The sequence below is a fragment of the Panthera pardus genome, unplaced genomic scaffold (genome assembly GCF_024362965.1).
Source record: "Panthera pardus isolate Hobbes unplaced genomic scaffold, ASM2436296v1 HiC_scaffold_22, whole genome shotgun sequence".
Lineage (NCBI taxonomy): Eukaryota > Metazoa > Chordata > Mammalia > Carnivora > Felidae > Panthera > Panthera pardus.
Window position 1 is genome coordinate 86,013,183 of NW_026526788.1, and position 19,550 is coordinate 86,032,732.

The window sequence follows — 19,550 nt, forward strand, 5'->3', positions numbered from 1 at the left end:
CTGGAAAGGACTGACCTCCACTTCTGGCAGGGAGCCAAAAACACAGCACCCCGGTCACACAGCTGCGGTCTGAGGCTGAGCTTCAGGCCCCATGAGGTTTGGCATTCCTCCAGGTCACTCTTGTCCTAGAGTAAGGCATTACGGAGCCCCAACCCAAAACCCGGGGGTTTACTAGACCCTCTGTCTCTGCAGGGACGTCAGAATAATAACTTAATCCCTTGGGTCTTTGGTCTCTTGGGAGCTTTGCTCAGAAGCTGAGGTTTTTGTTTTTTATAATTTTTGTAATGTTTTATTTTTGACAGGGTGCGAGCGGGGGAGGGGCAGAGGGAGGGACAGAGAATCTGAAGCAGGCTCTGCTGATGCCCCAGTAGCTGAGCTTTCTAATACCTCTTCCAAATAGAAAGATGCTCACTGGGGGAAAAGTTAACCTTTCTGGAATGCTTCACTCCCTTGTTGCGGAAGGGTTGGTCATAACGAGCTAGCCTGCCCTTTCTGTAGCGGAAACCGAGAGTGACCTTTCACAGCAAGGTGGATCTTATCTTAGCATCCGTGTAAAGCTCTTCAGGGGCCTTTGTAGATGATACTTTGGGCAGCCCTTCTAACACTGTCCCCAATTTAGTTTCAGGTACTGTGGTGGCTTTGTGACGACGTGTCAGCCAAGTTAGCCTTAACTACCATCCCTCCTCCCCCTCCCAACCCCTTTCCCACGGGGTTTGCTAACTGGATCACAAGAGGCATCTCGCTGAGGTTTGGCGGACGGAGGGTGAAGCCGCAGCGGTCCGGTTTTCACACGTGGGCGGTCCGGGCGGGGCCCCAGGTGTGGCTGCGGCCCATCCGCTATTGCACACCTGCTAGCTCACCTCGCTGGCGGGAGGCAGGTGTGCGGTCCTGCGACGGACGGTGCCAACTTCTTCTGCAGGACGTCCCCAGGGCCGGTCCGTCCTCCCGGCTTCCTGCTTGCGCCCACGCCCCCTGTCCCCGGCAGCTTCCCCTCGGCGCCGCCTGCTCCAGCACAGCCGTGGACTAACAGCCTTCGGGGGCCGTCCAGCCAGCTACGCGGCGCGGAAGGTCCGCCCCCTCGATCCCCGCAACGGCGCCCCCGGGGGTCCTGCGTCTGCCTGGGCGTCCGCCTGCCGCCGCCCGAGCGCCCGGCCGCAGAGGGAGTCCTGCTTGGCCCCGGCCCACGCGGGGCTCCTTGCTCCCCCGGTGGTCGTGTCCGCGTGACGGCGGCGATCCCGGGACCCTCGGAGGAGCCAGGCGGACGCGGGGCAGAAGCGAGGTCAGGACCCCGGGAGGGTTCGCGGGTCCTGGAGGCCGCTGGGCGGAGTGGAGCGCCCCCCGCCCAGGGTCTGCTCGCTCTCGCGGCCGCAAGGGTCCTCCTCGCGCATCCGACTCTCCGGACTAAGGCACACGTGCCCCCCGGGGACGCCACCGCCTGCCGCGCGGAAGAGACCGCGGGCCGCAGCCCACGCGCGCTGGGACGCGCCTCCGCGGCCGGCGCAGGCGCACCGCCCTCCCCGCGGCTGCGCGTGCTCCGCGGCTTGGCCCCTCCGGGACCCCGTAGGGCGTCTCCATGGCGACCGCGTGGGCCTGGCGGCCTGCGTCGTTGGGCTGCACCGCTCTCGGTTCCCCGCGTGCCAGCGAGCTCCTCCTCGCGGAGAGGGGCGCCGCAGGTGAGGCGGGGTGGGGTGGGGTGGGGGTGGGGGGTCGCTGCAGGTGAGGCAGGGGGCGAGGTGGGGGAGGGCGCCGCAGGTGAGGTGGGGGGAGGCAGGGGAGGTGCCACAGGTGAGAGCGGGGTGGGAGGGAGCCGCGGGTGAGATGGGGGGACAAGGGGAAGTGTCGCAGGTGAGGCGGGGGTGCCTGGTGGGAGGGCGCCATAGGTGAGGCGTGGGGGGGGAGGGGGGGAGGGCACCGCAGGTGAGGTGGGGGTGCGGGGTCGCCGCAGGTGAGGGGGGGGGGAGGAGGGCGCTGCAGGTAAGGTGGGGGGGTGGGGGAGGACTCCGCAGGTGAGATAGGGGGACAGGGGAACTGTCGCAGGTGAGGAGAGGGTGCAGGGGAAGGGCACTGCAGGTGAGGGGGGTGGGGTGGGGGTGGGGGTTCGCTGCAGGTGAGGGGGGGAGGTGCCTGGTGGGAGGGCGCCATAGGTGAGGCTGGGGTGGGAGGGTGCCAGGGGTGAGATGGGGGGCAGGCAGCAGAAGGAAGGTGGTGCCCCCTCGGCCCACTGTGCCCCGTCCGGCTGCCCCGGGAAAGGCTGTGCACCCCAGGCCTGGAACTTGAGGACTAACGGGTCCGCCCAACCAGGTCTGGTGCAGATGGAGAAACTGAGGCAGGCATGGTGGGGACGTGGCGCAGCCTCCGCCCCTCCAGGAGTCCGCTCTACCCATTTTCAGGTCCTGTTGTTTTGCTCTCGTTTTGAGATTTTTTTTCCCCTCAGGAGGATTGTAGGAGGTTGAAGCAGCCTTCCCGGTGCTGATTCCCAGGAGAGGATCCATGAGGGAAGGCCCGGGGTGTCCGCGGGTCGCCCTCTCTCATTCATTGCTCAGCCTTTGGGCAGCTCCTTAACTACCCCAAGCCTCGCACTCCTCAGCACAAGCGCGGGAAGGAAGTATGTGCGTGTGCTCGTGTAGCAGCCAAGTGGAGCGTTAACAGGGATCGCGTGTGAGCCCATTAGCATTCCGATGTGTGTTATTACCGCTGGATCCGTTGTTTAGAAATTACACGTGGAGGGGCACCTGGGTGGCTCAGTCGGTTTAGCGTCTGACTTGCGCTCGCGTCATGATCTCCCGGTTCGTGGGTTTGAACGCCATGTCGGGCTCTGTGCTGACAGCTCAGAGCCTGGAGCCCTCTTCGGAGTCTGTGTGTGTCTCTCTCTCTGCCCCTCCCCTGCTCACGCTCTGTCTCTGTCTCAAAAATAAATAAACATTAAAAAAAAAGTTAGAAATTGCATGTGGAAGTGTGCTTCCCCAGAAGAGCTGCTGGTGAGCAGCAGTTCTTAAACTACTTTGGGAATATTGTGGAACAACTAAAAGTGAAGATTCTTTTTTGACAGATTTTCCCAGCACCTAACTTTGTGTTCCCCAGACCCAGCGCTGCTCCCTGAGCCGAATGGGCAGGATTCCTGGGCTGGGGGAGATTGGTACCCGGTGGAGGGGATGGGGGGCGGGGGAGAGCTCAGAACCTCAGCAGGAGCACGTTTACGGGAGGAACGTATCGGCTTACAGGCCGAAACCTTCTGACGTTTTCATCCCTAATATAGCCATTCTTGTTTTGGGTCATTGTGTTTTCCAGGAGCTTAAAGTGGAATCTTGGAACTCTGTGCGGCGAAGTGAGGCTCATACGTTTAATCAGAACCTTCTTGACTTCCTGCTTTCTTCTTTCCTTAGAACTTGAATGTCAAATTTATGATACCGTTTATGAAAAATGGTGGTTTTGTAAGCAAGTGACACTGTCGCAGATCTGCCCCATAGCCACCCCGTGCCACCTGGGTGAGTGTGGCAGTGACCTAGCTGTGGCCGTGTCTCCCTCTCTGTCTCCAGGTGACTCCAGAGCGCGCAGGATGAGCAGTGGTCCCCCGGCGGCTGGCAGATGGACGGAAGCGGCCCCTCCGAGCTGCCCCCTGGGGCGGCTGATCCAGAGCGCGGTGCCGGCCAAGTTAGCAGCGTGCCTGCCTCCCCCTCCGGAGAGGTTCACCAGGAGGTCAAGGGGGTCGTCCTTTCATCGGTCTTAGACTTGAGTCAACGTGGCCTTCACCATTTAGAAGAGATCTTTAAAATCCCCAACATTAAAGTAAGTGGGGCATTTCTCATTTGTGCCTCTGCCTGGTAGACATGAATGGCTTTTACTTGGAGGCCTCACCTGAGGAGAGAGATTCCAGAATGAGACAGAAGAGGGTTGACTCAGGGGCTCATGTGCGGCTCAGCACAGAGTGAGGAATTGAGGTACGGGGACGAGCCAATGCAAATACCTCGTGGAGTTGGACCGTGATATCCATCCTGTCTCCTCAGAGGGTCTTAAGCACCAAAGAGCTGGTGGTAGAAACCACTGCCCATAACACCCTTGACCTCACGTAAAACACCGCGCCCACAGACCCCCACACATCGAGGCAGTTGACCACCGTTTCTCAGCCCTGCTCTGCTGACATTACCCGTGGACTTTGCCCTGTGCCCAGTGTCTTCGCCAGGCCCGTGCCAGCTGGTAATCCAGGGAGCGCTGTCTCACCCCCCGTGATTTCTAGACTAAGCTTCGGTCAGAGCACAGTTTTGACGTGAGCGGGGTCCTGCTGCCTGATACTCCTGTAATTTCCTTAAATCTCATTCGTCTCCATCTGGAATGCGAGAGTGAGCATATTGCTGTGGGTCATTGCAAGAACTGGACCGCAGTGTCCACAGCATGATACACGCCAGACACGCACCGTTGTGGTGTGGACTGACCTTTGGGAGTGCTTTTGCAAAGCCGCAGGCCCTAATCGTAAGTGGCTGCTCGAGGACTAAATCCTCTGCTGCATGTGACACGCCCTGGTTTTGCTGCCCAGGCCGCCACCGGCCTTGCCGTCCCTCCCTGAGCACCCACCTCTTGGAGTGAATTCCTGGGTCGTCAGGGCTGCTGTGTGCCCTCTGTGCGGGCACACGCTCCCAGCTGGCAGTCCGGACCCTGATGGTGCCATGAGACTGTGTTACCTCTGTGCATAAAGGAAGAAGGAACCTGTTTTTCAAGCTTCATAAAGAAGCATCATAACTGTTTATGCCCTTCGGAAAACAGAGACGCGAATAGAGATGTCATCGCCATGGCAACCAATCACTGAGGGAGGCGGCCGCTCACGCGGCGCCGTGGCCTTCGAGGGGTTATGGGTACACGTGCCGGCGAAGCAGCCATCGCCGGAGTCGCCGGGAGCACGCCCACCGCTTCCACTGCCACATGTGGTCCTGGAGCGCGGGGGGACCCAGCTTCCCCGGGTCTCACCAGCCCGGGAGGGAGGGTGGGCTCCTGGGGCGCAGTCACCTGGCTGTTCCCTCAAGCCACCGCGGTTTTGGAGTCGGGCACTTAGAAGCAGCTCGCCCCGAGACGGCGGGCCTGGGGGGCTTGGAGCCCACGCTGCGGCCTCTCGTCGAGGTGCGCACACCCCTGCCAGAGTGACCGCCAGCCCGTGTCCCCGAGACCGTCCGCGGCCAGCACGGTAGCTGCCCACGCCTTGCCTGGTGGGACAGTTTGCTTTCTGTGTGCTTGTAAAGCTCCTGTCGTGACCCGTGAAGGGGCTCGGAGGACGGCCTCGGAGGCAGAGTTGGGAGTGGGGACAGCGTGGCCCGAGGGGGTGGCTGGTGCTTCCCTAGCACTCCCATGCACCCCGCACCGCTCACTTAGCGTGGTCTGGCAGGTGGGTCCCCCGAGCCACTTCATAGGGGAGGATGCTGGAGCCCAGAGAGGTTTGGGAACTTGCTCAAAGTCCCTCAGCTAATAAGGTTTTGAAATCTAGATTTGAACCCGGGAAGCGTGGCTTCCAGGCCATTCTCGTGACTTTGCGCTCTGCTACCTGGGTAGGGAGGTGTGACCTACGACCTGTAACGGCCGCATCGAGGGGGTTCTTCTCCACCCATGATCGTGCTGTGCCCGACTGTGGGATTATATGTGCCCACGTGACCCGGCCAGAGTCCCCGCGGCACATGCCGTCTTCAGCCTTCCCTTCCTGCTCCTTCTGACGCCTCATGGAGACTTGATGGCGCTGGGCTGGCGCTTGGAGCCCTTGCCGAGGTGGTGGCGGCTGGGGTCGTGTTTGGGCGCCTCAGAGAGCAGCGTGGCGCACCTGTCTTTTAGGTTCCTTTAATTATCTGCTTGGGATGGGTCCCCGACCAGACTCCGCTCCTGCTGCCTGTGCACGGAGCAGAGGCCCGCGGGCTGCTGAGTGCTAGGGCGCGAGGGCGGGGGCAGTGACCGTGGAGCCTGAGAAGCGCTGAGCGTGGGGGCCCACGAAGGGGAAAAGGGGTTTAAAGCTCGGGAAGTACGTTTGGTCTGAGGGGTGTTTGTAGCAAAAGCCCCGTGTGCGCGGTGGTGGTGGAGTCCCTGTCCGGCCCGCGAGGCGTGCAAGGCGTCCTGGTGCTTCTCTTTCCCTCGTCTGCTGTTTAAACTACGTAAGGATCGGTTAGTGTGAGTTTTCTTTCAATTTGGTGTGTGTGGTTGCAAAAGCTAGTGTTTGTTCTGGAACCGCCTTGGCTACGTCACGGCTCAAAACATGCTTAGTTGACAGAACATTCTCTTCTCTTCCCTGGAAGCAACTGCACCTTCAAAGAAATGCCCTCTGCGAGATTCCCGCAGACTTCTTCCAGTCGCTGCCAAACCTCGCGTGGCTGGACTTCCGCTACAACAGCATCAGAGCTCTTCCTTCTGGGATCGGGTCTCACAAGTGAGTTGCGCGTTTCCAGACTTCAAGAAGCAGCACGTTTTCAGATGCCTGAGTGCCTGCCCTTTTGCCGCGTAGCTCCTACTCCTGGTTGAATTTTGGTTTCAGCTAGAAGCTTTTAACGCTATTTTTAAAGCCAGCTAGGAGATGCAACAAAGCACTTGACTGTAGTTATAATTTAGGGTAGGGGATGCTGGCAGCCACAGTGCCTTTGCCGGGCCACCCGTGAGGTTTTGGCAACACCTGGTTCCATCTCTGACTCTCCTCATGGGAAGCTGCCTGAAGGTCAGAAATATGGCTGAGGAGCTACAGCCGGCCTCTGTGCTCCTGAGGCCTCGTGTATATCTTTTAGTTTCCGGTAAATAACAAGAAATGCTTTCCGTTTGGAGAGTTGGAAACCCCACATTCCCGTGGCTATGATTCCAGGGATTTCCTAGCACCCCCGCTTCTAGAACAAATGCCTCGCCTCCCTCCCTCCTCCTCACGTGGACTCTCCCCAGCAGCTAAGGGTCAGCTGGCACCGGCACTCCCCCGGGAGCCACGCTCTCTGGGAGCTCGGCCTACCGTCCTGACCCCGTCGCCTTTAGCACCCACGTCTTTCCAGATCAGTGTTTCTTACCCTTTTGAAAGCCCGGTAACCCTTGTAGGCTGTCCTTTAATGCCAGCGCTTCCTGGGCAGAGGAGAGCACATGCGTAGGCCCTGGGAGCGTGTGCCTGGTGGACGTGAGGGACGGCAGGGAGGCCAGAGAGGAACACAGGAGGCAGAGGGACAAGAAATGCCTTGAAAGAGGGTCAGCCCAGCTAGCAGGCCAGGGATGCAGTGTTGGATTTCATTTTGAAAGAGCTTGGGAATCCCAGTGGGTTGGAATGGAGAGGGCTGCAGTTTGACTTGGCTTTGAGGTCACTCTGTAAGGGGGGGCGAGGGTGGTCGTGGAAGGCCAGTTAGGAGGCCACGCGGCCGTCCCCACCAGAGGCGGCGGCCTGGGCCAGGCTGACAAGGCAGAGTGCCAGGTGGACTTGAGGGCCGGTGGGGTTCAGGTTGGTTCAGGGCATGGGAGGAAGAGAGGTGTCCCAGGGCGACCCCCGGTTCTTACGTGAGTAATCATGTCCGCACACGGCCGTGGTGGCCCCTCCAGGCAGCAGAACGGGAGGCTGTAAAGGCCCTTCACTTGCCTGGAGGGTGGCTCACTGCTTGCTGAAGTGTTTTGTAAGAAGTGAGCGTTTTGTCCGTGTAACAGTAAGAGAACATGTGTGAATCTTTTGTGCCTTTTCAGGCCCCACAAGGAAGCAGCTGACTTCTGATGACAAGCTGGGGTCTCCAGCAGGGGGCAGTCAGAGCCAGGAGCCATCTTCCTGGAGCTCTGGGGTCGTCGGGGTCTGCGGGTGGTGCCGCTGGACGCACAGAACCCTGTCCCTGGCTCCAGCCAGGACGGTGTGACGGTGACTGAGGGCCGCGCCCACCGCCCACCTTGTCCCTTCCAGCTGACGACCTCGTGAGTCTTCTGAGCTGGTGGTTAGGGCAGGTTGGGAAGGAAGGCTTTGTTCCTCCCAGGGTGACTCATCTTTTGTGTTGAGGATAATTTAGTGCTTTCTGTCCCTAGACTGTGGCATTAGCATAGTTGAGGAGAGGGTTTGCTCCTCAGAGTGTAGACAAACGAAAGCCTCTTCCCAAAGCGCTGCTCTTTCTTCTAAAATAAGCACACGGTTCTCCAATTTTGGAATTTGTTGATTTGCCAGTCAAAGCCAGCTGCTTAATATCGTTTAAGATATAATTTTGCATGTGATTTATAGCCCATTATATCATTAAAATTAGATCAGCTTGCCGAAGAGCTGAAACATATTAATCAGAAGTGTTAAGTAATTACGGGCTTATTAAAAACCTTAAACTTTCCAAAAGGCCTAATGAAAGCAATGCCAGTACTAATGTTCTCCCCCCTCGTTGTCCTGGATGTGTAAGCTTTGCTAGCAGAGAGAGAGAGAAATTTGTACGTCAGCATACACGCCTCCCCAGGCAAGCCACTGCGGTGTATGCGTTCCGTGGAGAATCTGTGAAACAGCCCGTGGACTGACAGTGCCTAGGGGTCAACATTTACAAATTTATTATTTAACGTGTGCATGAGAATATTCAAACCTGTCATTGCATAAGGCGGGAAGACGCTTCCTTGGTGAGTGGTTGGTTCCCGCGGTCTGCGCCCCTGTGAGCAGGCAGGTGGCGGGGACGTCCAGGGCACCGGCCGCCTGCTCACGGGGGCGCAGACCGCGGGGTCTGTCCGTCGTGTGGGGGAGCAGGCACTGCCCCGTCCTCGGGCCGTTTCTGTACCCCACGATTGGGGCTAAACCAGCCCCCGGTGGTTGAAGTGATGGCGTTGACATGACTCACTCTGCATACACTGAGAAAAGTTTGATCGATAACGTCTGTTCCTTTCAGACCTCACGTAAGTAAGGAAAACCAAGGGAGTAAATGGAAAGAAAGTCGTCTCACCCCTTGGCGATCTGATTTTCCTTTGGGGTTGCTGGTCCGGAACTTAAACTTCATTGGCCCAGAACGAGAGAACTCTCACTTGTGTGTCTGTGACGTTGCCTTTCCGCTTTCAAATCTTGGGGACCCTGGCCAGTCGTGATGCTGGGTTTTAATGTTTTCACCGTCCAAGGGGAGATAAGGCTTGAGATGGCCTCCCTCCACCCGCCGCACGGATTCACACGCGGGGTCTGTAAGTGCGTTCGGCTGCTGGCCTCCTCTCTGGCGGGAGGGCCGAAGGCGCGGACGCAGGGTGGACGGCTCTCCAGCCCCACGGTCACCCGGCTTCTTTCCTGGGGCCGCTGAGGGCTCGGCGACTCCTGGGCCCGCAATAGAGGAGGAGGCGGGTGGGGGCTTTTCTCCAGGCGGTTGTGAGGGCGACCCCGTCGTGGCCGGCGGCCATCCCCACACGGTCAGCAGCCCCGTGTGCCTGGGACTCCGGACGGCCGGCCGTGTGCTGCAGCGAAGGTGTGGAGATTGAATACTACGGCCGACTTGACAGTTCTCCAGACGTCTCTCGGCGAAGCCCGGGGTGACACAGATACAGGGGGGAGGGGTCCCGCCCTCTTCCCCGGTGCCCGTCCCCCAGCCTGGAAACATGAGCCGGGGTGTTTGTGGTCTTTTTATGCCAGATTTCAGCTGTTGGTCCCTAAAAAGTGAAGGAGAGAAAGAAATTGATCCCTAGTGTATGATGAGTCTTCAGAATTCCACAGGAGGGGCACCGAGGTCAGTCAGCAGAGCACCTGACTCGTGATTTCAGCTCAGGTCATGGTCTCACAGTTCGTGGTTTGGGCCCCACATTGGGCTCTGCGCTGACACATTCTCTCTCTCCCTCTCTTAAAATAAATAAACCTTTAAAAAAAAAAAAAGAATGATGTGTGAAAAACAAAAGAAGCACAGTATGGTAAAAGGGGAAAGATAGAATTTAAGGTGAAATACTCCTTTTTCCCTATCATTCAATCAGTAACTTTTTAGTGTTGCTAAAAAGTGTTACTTTCTCGTGCTCCTTCTGTCCTCTCTCTCCATGGCTGGTTGGTGAGAGATTTTGCAGGGGTGTTAGGTGTTCCACGAAGGAAGGGGTCTGGAGCCCGGTGCAGGGAGAAATGCCCCGATGCCACGCTTCCTCGTCTGAGACTACGGATTCTCCCTCCCCAGCCGGACAGCGTGCCGCGCCGCAGCGGGCCCCTGGCACTTTGAGCGGGGAGGACTTGGTGGCGGAGCGCCTTAGGGTGCGAGGCCTCCTCACAGCAGGCCGCAGGAGACGCGGGCAGGAGTCCCGTCCCCCTGCAGGGCGGCGGTGCCCCTGGGTTCCGCGGCTGTCACAGCTCGGGGAGGGTCCCGCTGGCACTCGTGGGTAGAGACAAGGAGGCAGCTGGACGCCCCGCAGGACGGGCCGCCTGACGGAGAGTCGCCCGTCCCCAAGTGTCAGTTCGCCGACCGGGGGAGCCTGGCCCATGCCGAGACGGGGGCCACACGCGGGGCACGCCGTAAACGAGTGTGCCCACGCTGAAGCCGACTCCAGGGAGAGGAGGTAGAGGAGGAAATTTGACGGTGTCTTTTAGGGACGGTCATTTGATTTTCTGCTTCTTAAACTATGTATTTTTTGTTTTATTTTAAAGGCATTTGAAAACTTTGCTTTTAGAAAGAAATCCTATCAAAATGTTACCTGTGGAGCTGGGTAAGTATTCAAGCATTACCGTAAAAGCTGGCTGTGAAATGCTGCCTTTTTGAGTTAGTGCAACCCGTAGTGGGCGTATCAGGCGAGTCGCGGGGGCCAGCTGGCTACTATTTACAGTTGCTTCCACTGTGTCCCTCGGGGCCCCAGACCCTGCGGCTCCCACGAGCTGTTATGCGGGGACCTGCATTCTTCGCAGAAAGTGTGATGATGTGTCAACAGGGGTGGGGGGTGGGGGGAGAAAGAAGAAGGATGTGGCGCTTTGTAGCCAGCGCACAGCTCAGGAAAGCTGGCGTCACAGCTGCAACTCCCGGGCCCGGTCCGGTCCAGTCCCCGCTGCACCCTGTGCCTCCCGGGGGGCCCGCGGGTCCGGACTCGCCCTCCCCTCGCTTTCCTGGAGGGCTCTGCCACTGACGGCTCTCGGACGATGTCTGTTTCAAGGACCCTCCTTTTGTGTTTTTTGGTTTTAATAGGAACTTTATCGTCACATCGGTTTCCAGGCAACACCCGGTGCCCATCCCGGCAGGTGCCCTCCTCGCTGCCCATCCCCCACCCAGGACCCTCCTTTTGAACTGTCTCTAAGTTGAATCCTCCCGATGGGCTGTCCCGGCGACTTGCAGTTTGGGCTCAGCACTGCGGTCTTGGGGTGGATCTGCAGGGACACGTATGAGGGCGGTGCCGTCACTTTCATTCACTTTCGTTGCTGTGAATGACGAGGAGGAGGAAGCAGAAGACGATGTTCTCCTTTCTGCATCTGTTTCGTTTCGTCTCATACTTCTGCTCTTTACTGTCTCTGTTTCTTTAGGTTTAACTTGCTGTTCTTTCTCTAACCTGTTGAGTTGGAGGCTTAGATCACTGGTTTTCCACCTTGCTTTTCTAACCCATGCCGTGGCAACTGTGATTTCCCCCAAGTGCTGCCGTGGCTGCTCCCACAAGCCCCAAAACGCGGCATCTCCAGGTGTTTTCCGACGTGAACCTTGTCAGGTGCTTACGGGCCCTTCGGGACGGACTAGTGTGGCCGCTGCAACCTTCTTCTGTCTACTCTTTACGTGATGTGTTTTTCCACTCTCTTACTTCGAACCTCTCCGTGGGTACGTTGCATGGCTGGTAGGCAGTATGTCGCGGGGTCTTGCTCTTCCGTCCAGTCAGACTATCTCTGCCTTTTGACGGAAGTGGTTAGACTGGTTAATTTAATATAATCATTGACATGAATGGATTTCGGGCTGTCGTTTCACTCCTTGCTGTTTGTCTCAATGCTTTTTTTCTGTTCCAATGACTGCATGTTGATTGGGTATCACTTAGACTTCTAACTTTTATATTGACTTTTCAGTTATTCTTCTTAACATGCCTCTACCGTCTCACGGTTGCTGTCGGGGTTCCACCACGTATGCCTCGAGCTAGCGCTGTCCTGTGTCACCACCTCACGTCACCACCTGGTAGCCATACCGGCCTGCTCTCTCCGGTCCTCCTTATACTCAGCCTGTCCTACGGATGAGGTCTACCTATGTTATAAACCTGCAACACGGACTTACAGTTTTGGCTTTCAGCAGTCACGTATTTTTAGAGAAACTAAGAGAAAAAAGCATTTTGTGTTTGCTTAACGTGTAGCATTCCACGTAGACATCTCTTCGCTCTTTCCTGAAGATATAGCTGGTGTCCTTTTCCTTGAGCCTGAAGAACTTCCCTTCAGATTTCTTAAAATCAGTCTGTTGGCAGACTTTTAATTGTTACGTTTCCGGAAATGTCTTCATTTTGCCTTAATTCTTTTTTGATGTAAATAATTTTTTTAAGTTTATTTATTTTGAGAGAGAGGGAGCATGGGGGAGGGGCACACAGAGGGAAAGAGAGAGAATCCCAAGCAGGCTCCACGCCGTCAGCACAGAGCCCAACGCGGGGCTCGAACCCACAAACCGTGAGCTCATGAGCCAAAATCGGGAGTCGGACAGTTAACAGACTGAGCCCCCCAGGTACCCCTTGCCTTGATTCTCAAAGGATATTGTTGATTAAAAATAAGGGTTGAATTTGTTTCATCCAGGACTTTAAAGAAGTTCCACTGCCCTCAGGCCTCTGAGGTCACTCACTTTGTCCTCCTTTATGAACTGTGTTCATTGGCCTTGGTTACTTTCAAGATTTCTCTGTATCTTTGCTTTTCAGTGCTTTGACTCTGAGGTCCTTAGCTGTGGTTTTCTTTATATTTTTCCTACTAGGTGTTTGTTGAACTTATCCAGTTTTGAAATTCACATCTTTTTGCCAAATTTGAGAAAGATTTTGGCCATTAACTCTTCAAATATTTTTCTGTTCCTGTCTCTATTTATTTGTCCAACCTTTTGTTATTGTCCTACAGATTACTGACCTTCTGTACGTTTTAAAAAGGTAATTTTTCTGCTCTTCAGAGAAGATAGATAAGTATCTTCAAGTTCATGCATCTTTTTCTGTCATCTCTAATTGGCTGTGAAAACCGTCTAGTAATTTTTTTTCAGATACTGTGTTTTCAGTCCTTGGATTTTCATATTAAAAAAATAGTTTCTATTTTTCTGTGCAGAGTTCTTTTTTTCATTTAGTATAAACAAATTTTTCCTTTAATAATTTTTTGGATTTTATCTTGGACATTGCGGTAGATACACTGTGGAGATTCTGGATTCTGTTATCTTCCTCTTTAGAGTACTGGTTTTTAAAAATAGGTAAGTTGAGGGGCACCTGGGCGGCTCAGTCGGTTAAGTGTCCAACTCTTGGTTTCGGCTCAGGTCGTGATCTCACGGTTTCATGAGTTCGAGCCCCACATCGGGCTCCAAACTGACAGTGCGGAGCCTGCTTGGGATTCTCTGTCTCCCTCTCTCTGCCCCTCCCCCATTTGCACTGTCTCTGCCTCTCTCAAAATAAATAAATAAACTTAAAAAAATTTTTTTTTTTTAAATAGCTAAGTTGAGAGAACCCAGACTCCCAACTGTCTCTCTGGCATCAGGCAGCAGGTGCGGCCGTGCTGTGTGCGGGAAGTTCAGGACCGTGCCAGGGATTTGCACGTGGGCCGTCTGCACGGCGATGTAGGGCCCCCCTTGGCGGTCCTCTTCTGTCCGGAGTGCACCCCTTCGCTTTCTGGCTGGTGCAGTAGCTCTGTGGTCTGTCCTCTGGCACTACAAGGTCACATAGGTTTCTGTCTGTTACAGCTGCCCCGCGTGGGGCCCTCTGGGGCCTTCCGTCAGGCAGAAAGCCATACAGATGGTACACGCGTTTGTGTCTTTCTCTTCTGGAAGCTGTCACTCCCCCTCTAGTTTCTGCCTGCTTTTCACTTCTGGCTTGCCCACGGGTGGTGTATATTCTGCCCAGTTTCTGCAGACTGGTTATCTGCAGGGAGTTGATCAGATTGGAGCTACGCCAACATTGCGGGAAGCAGAGTTGTCCACTGTACTGTTTGTAGCATCATTTAGTGGTTCTCTAGACACTATGCCGTCCATCCTTGACCGATGACCGTCGGCTGAAGTCAGACCTTCACCACTTTTAGTTCCATTGCCTCCTTCCTGCCTTTTGGGCTGTTTTTCATAGATTTTGCTTTTACGTCTTGTTATACATCCCACAAACGCATCTTAAACTGTCAGTATTTATTTATATTTTCTTACATGTTTAACCTTCGTTTCTCAAGTTGCCTGCTTTCACCCGGGATGACCATCGTGGCCTGAAGATCTCCCTTTAGTATTATCGTTTCCTCTTTGGTAATGAATTCTTCAAGTTTGGTTTTCTAAAAAGTCATCTTTATTTTCCATCATATTTGGAGGCTGTCTGGCTGAGTAGAGAACCCAGGTTTCAGAGGTGTGTTCACTACTTTCAAAATGTCTTTATCGTCTTCTGGCTTCTAACTTCTGCTGAAAAGCCAGCTGTCGGTCTTACTGTTTTTCCTTTAAAACCGATGAATCTTTTTTCGTCTGGCTGCTTAAAACCCCTCTCTTTGTGTTTAATTTTCAGCAGTTTACCTGCGGTGTGCCTGGGCGCATCTCTCTTTGCATCTGCTTTACTTGGGGTTCACCGAGCTTCTGGAACCTTTAGCGGGGTCTTTAATCAGAGCTGGACAACCCCTGGCTATTGACATTCTTTCTGCAGACCTTGCTTCCTTCTCATCCTTTCTTCTCTCCCCCTGGGCCACCCTTCGGTGGGTGTCGGCATCTCCACTGTGTCCTGCGGGCCTCGAGTCTGCCCTTCTTTTCCCGTCCCCTCTCGTCTCTGCTCCGGATCCTGCTACTTTGTGTTTGCTGGCCTCGCAGCTCACGGGTTCTGTCCTCTGCTGCTGTACTCTCTCCCTCCGTCCAGGGGCGGTCAGCTGGACTTGAAACTGTGAGAACGGCGGGGGAGACGTGGAGTCCCTGAGCCGGGTCACCGACCGCCGCCGGGCAGCTCGGGCGATCCGACGGCTGCCTCTCGCCCGTGTTCCTGCAGGGCCGTCTGGGTGGGCTCAGGACGCTTGACCCGCAGGTGTCTTCTGTCAGCACGCTAGCGTGCCGTTCACTGGGCTCTGGCCTCCACTGTTTGACCCGGAAGTCACTCCTGTGCCCGTGTGTGTGATGGTTTGTCGCTCCTCTGTGCTTTTCAAGCTCGTTTGTCTGCGTCTTCGGTGACTCTGATGTTTCCAGGCGTGACTGCCTTTGGCGGTCACCTACTTGGGGTGAACTTGTGGACACTGCCCTGGCGTCTGTCAGCGAGCGGGGGACACGTGCGCCGTGGTTTCCCCAGAAGCGTGCCGGGCCCCGCTCGGGTCCTCTGCGGCTCTCGTTCCGGGCGTGTGCACCAGCGTACGTGAGGCTGTCCCGCGGGCCTCCGGAGTTCTCCCCATCTCATGGCGTTTCTCTCCCATCATCAAGCTCACTTGTGTCCTCTGCCGTCGCGTGTCTGCTGCCAGGTCCCTCTAGAGAACTTTCCACCCCGGTCTTTGCAGTTTCAACTCGAGAACTGCTAGCTGGTTCTTTTTTTATAATTTCTGGTTCTGTCGACATTTCATCCCTGTTGAGTCATTTTACCATATTTTTCTGTAATTATTTAAACATGGTTTCCTTCGTGGCTTTGAACATATTTGTGACTGCTTGGAATTTCTTGTTCGCTAAATCCAACATCTGAGCTGCTTGGGGACAGTTTCTAGTGACGCTTGTTTCCTGAGTATGGGTCACGTTGTCCTCCCCGAGGTTTTGTCGCGTTTCAGATGATACAGCAATTTCGTATTCTGGTTTTTGCCTCAGGGCTGTCACCGTCTCTTCTATTCACTCTATTTCATTTATTTCCTTTTGTGACTCGCCTGGTCTTCACCTGTGCGATCTGCCTCCACTGCAGAGTTGTTTGTTTTTTTTTTTTACAGCAAAGCTCAGACATCTGTCGTATCATTTTACCCCAAATTCCCAATAGGATTTTTAATCTTTCCTCCTTGTTTCATTCCGTGGAGGAGTGTGTGAAGGTGTGGTTTCCTCTCTCACAGGGAACGTGACCACACTGAGAGCCTTGAACCTGAGACACTGCCCGCTGGAGTTCCCCGCCCCCCTCATCGTGCAGAAGGGACTGGGTGCCATCCTGGCCTTCCTGCAGGCCTGCGCCATGCAGCGGCCTCCTCCCCGAGGGTCAGCTTCTCCAGGTTGGTGGGACCGTCACTGCACCAAACTGCATTAGAACTGAAGTCACTGCTTGTTAAAACCAGGACCCAGGGAGCCTGTCTCCTCAGTGGCGTCACGGGGAGCACGCTGGGCCTCGCGTGGCCTCTGCTGCACTCACACCGCGGTCGGGGGTCCGTGCTGGCCTGTCAGAGCTGTGTCTTTCCTCGGTTCTGTGTTCATGGGTCTGCGCTCTCCGCGCCCCTTGCAGAGCCCGTCTAGGGTGGGATCTGGTAAAAGTTCACTGGGTAAATCGAATGAAACTCCTCACCAGCAAGCCTCACCAGGCACCTGCTTCAGGAAATTCCCTCGGCCCGTCCGACAACTATTTCACAACAGGAGCAGTGACACGCCCTTACTCGTGGGCAAGGGGCCGTGGTCTTGCCACTTTTTGGGTGCACGCTCACTCAACATTTGATCCTGTGTTTTCAACGTGCGGACCATCCAGCCAGGCATTCTCACGTGCTCACGAGATAATCTAACCGGGAAGGAGCACTGTGGTTCCACTCAGACAAAGTAGACGTAAAAGAGAATTGTAATTGAATGCTCACGAAAAAAGTGAGTGCTCTGAAAATTTACTTCAGAGCATCGAAATCTTTACTGCTTAAACACAGCTCCTAGATTAAGAAAACGCCTGGACTTGAAGCAGCCATGATAGTTACACATGTGATACAGTCAAAGTGTGGGAATTACTAAGTCTGTCTCAGGAAACATAAGGAATGGCCAAAGTAATTAGGAAGTGCTGATCTTTTTCCCAAATCCAAACAAATGACCCCAGAATGTGTCATCGTAAACACCGATTGTATTTGCAAAGTGTCTTAGTTTGTGTCCCCCAACAGCCGTTCCTGAGTCAGGATTCAAGGGCCAGTAACTGATTCGAGAGATGATCCAGGCGGCAGCATGGAGGCTGAAGCGGGGGACGTGGGGAAGGGGAGGAGGCCAACAGAGGTGGGAAGCCCCCACTGGGCCTCAGCAGTCACAGCCCCTCGGGTGCTGCCCCCACGGACCGGGTCAGGACCTGGGTCTCACAAGGCCTCGGCAGTCACAGGGTTCCCGCTTGGACGCAGGCCCAGGGGTTACTGCACAGCAGAGTGGGGGAGGAGGGCACACGGGCTCCAGACCAGCGATGCCTCGCCCAATGGAGGGGCGCACAGTCCCCAGCCCTGCACGCTGGCCCTCGTGGGCTGGAGGAAACACCCAGGCGCAGATGTGCGGGTGCTGGTAGGAGGTGAGTCTGGCAAACCCCGGGATGGCAAGGGCCCAGGGCACGAGGAGGGCGCCCACAGCTCCGTGCCTCTGCCTCGTCTACTGCCTGCCTGCTGCTGCAAACCGCAAACACCCTTGTTTCCCAAAGAATATACTGGCTTCGTCTCTTAAAGACGGATCAGAATCCAGGGTCATTTCTCAGAAAGGATGGCCAGATGCAAAGTGTCTGTATTACGAGTTTGAACCTAAAGCCAAAAAGTAGTCTGTGTCAGCTCGACCTGTGACCTCACTCTGCCTTGGTGGGGGCGGGGGCAGGAGGTGGGGCTGCTCGTCCACGAGGGGACAGTGGAGCGTAATCCTAAAGGCAAGAGTGTTCCTGGCGAGCTTCCTTTCAAGTAACTTACCTGGAGAGGACAGTGTTTAGGGTCGACAGCGATCTTGCCAAGCATACACAGTAGGCACCTGGGCCAAGAATTAATTAGAAATAAAGCTATTAAAAGATCGAGGCTGGGGGAACAGAGAAGTGTGCTTCATCTGTATAAATAGACGTGGAGTGGAAGGGCCGGAGGGTGGAGGGAGCCGGTCACCAGGGTCGTGCGGCTCCGGGGGGCCGTGTAGAGGTGCAGCCGGCCCACAGCACCGTGTCCACCAGTGACTTGACCAGCTGCCGCGACGCACCCAACGGAGCCCCCACCTCCCCCGTTGTGTTTGTCCGCAGAGCGTGTGGCCGACAAAGACGCTGTGAATTCTCAGGATCGAAGGGGGAGGTTAAAAGAAAAAGCAGACTTTCTCCCTCCTGTTGAAAAGCTACACCTGAGTGAGCTGGGCAAGTCCACTGCCTCCCCAGAAGACTGGCCGGGCGAGGAGGAAATCAGGCGCTTTTGGAGGCTGAGGCAGGAGATTGTCGAGAAGGAGCAGGAGGAAGTGCTTGCAAAGCAGCTCTTACCGGCAGAGTTACCTGCAAACCTCAAGGCGGCTCTGAACACGAAGGAGAAAGAACATTCCGGCTCCAGACGCGTTCTCAGGTAAAATTTAAAAGCCAGGCTGTATTGTCTTGATCTGGCCAACATTGTAATACCACTTTTCGTGATCTTTTAAAACGTCAGGTAGATGTCTGTGCCCTGTCGGCATTTGTCATGTGGTGGACGCTTGCCTGGTTTGGGGTTACAGTTACCCAGAAACTCAGACCCTGTGCGTGTGCGTGTGCACGCACGCGTGTGGATGGAGGGACAAAGAAAGAGAACGTTTACTGGTGAATATAGCTCATACACTCACACGAGGGGGCGGTACCATTCCAGGGGGACACGAATCGGCCCCTGGGGAGCACAGAATCCTAGCGGTTACTGTGGTTTGTGGCGCTGCACGGCACAGCCCCCGCGGACGGCAGGGACGCGTGTCCAGTGGTCCGCGGTGTCTGTGGCCCCGCTCCGTGGGGGGGCCGTTAGGAAAAGTAAGTCTGAAAGGCTGGGGTCCGGCCCATGGAAAACTTCCTTCCCCGTGAAAGGTGTTCGGGGGCTCATTGTGCCATTCTTTCTCCCGTCCTGAGGTTTGAAAACTCTCGGGAGAAAACCAAAGTGTTGTCGACGGATTCCAACCTGGGAGGCGCTGGAGGTGGGCAGTGTGGGTGTCCAGCTGCAGCCAGCCCAGCACTGAGTCCCCGGGGCCTGACCCCCACCCCCGCCCTCCCTCAGTTCCCCCGTCTCGTTATGAACAAGGAGGAGGCCTTTCTCTCTGCGACTCCACTTGTCTTTCCGGTTCCCAGCCACCCAGAGCCTTCCGAGGCAGGAGCCCCTGGTTGCCGGGCCCTGGGAGCGGCCAGGCCTCGGGCTTCCGTGGGCGCCCGTGGGCGCCCGTGGGCGTTCACCATCAGCCCCCACGGGCCTCGTTCGGACGTGTCGCGTGTTTGTGTTCTAGCGCATGCCGTCCGCGGGGGAGTGTTCACCGCGGGGTCTGTGACGGTAGAAGGAAGATGTCCTCCCTCAGGAGCGTCCTGCCGGCCCTGGTGCCACGGCAGCGAGCGGGGCTTCCCGCCAGGAGAGCGGAGGACAGCCGGGCCTTGGCCCCCAGGGAGCAGCACGTACGGTGAGTGATCTGGCGCGGGGCCTGCCTCTCTCTGGGGAAGGCTCTGCTCTTGCCTCC

The 19,550-nt window shown here is 55.9% G+C and overlaps 1 protein-coding gene across 8 annotated transcripts in view; it reads left to right on the plus strand.

The window, feature by feature from the left end:
- The first annotated feature begins 1,545 nt into the window (after positions 1 to 1,545).
- Positions 1,546 to 19,550, plus strand: part of LRRC27 (leucine rich repeat containing 27) — a 36,925-nt gene continuing 18,920 nt past the window's right edge. The window contains exons 1-8 of one of the 8 annotated variants that reach the window (XM_053910085.1): positions 1,549 to 1,673; positions 3,289 to 3,431; positions 3,537 to 3,786; positions 6,264 to 6,394; positions 10,529 to 10,587; positions 16,037 to 16,189; positions 18,130 to 18,436; positions 19,326 to 19,493. In XM_053910085.1, the coding sequence (XP_053766060.1) occupies positions 3,586 to 3,786; positions 6,264 to 6,394; positions 10,529 to 10,587; positions 16,037 to 16,189; positions 18,130 to 18,436; positions 19,326 to 19,493 (1,019 nt within the window). In that variant the 5' untranslated portion in view covers positions 1,549 to 1,673; positions 3,289 to 3,431; positions 3,537 to 3,585. The other 7 variants (XM_053910086.1, XM_053910087.1, XM_053910084.1 and 4 more) reach the window with 7 other exon arrangements.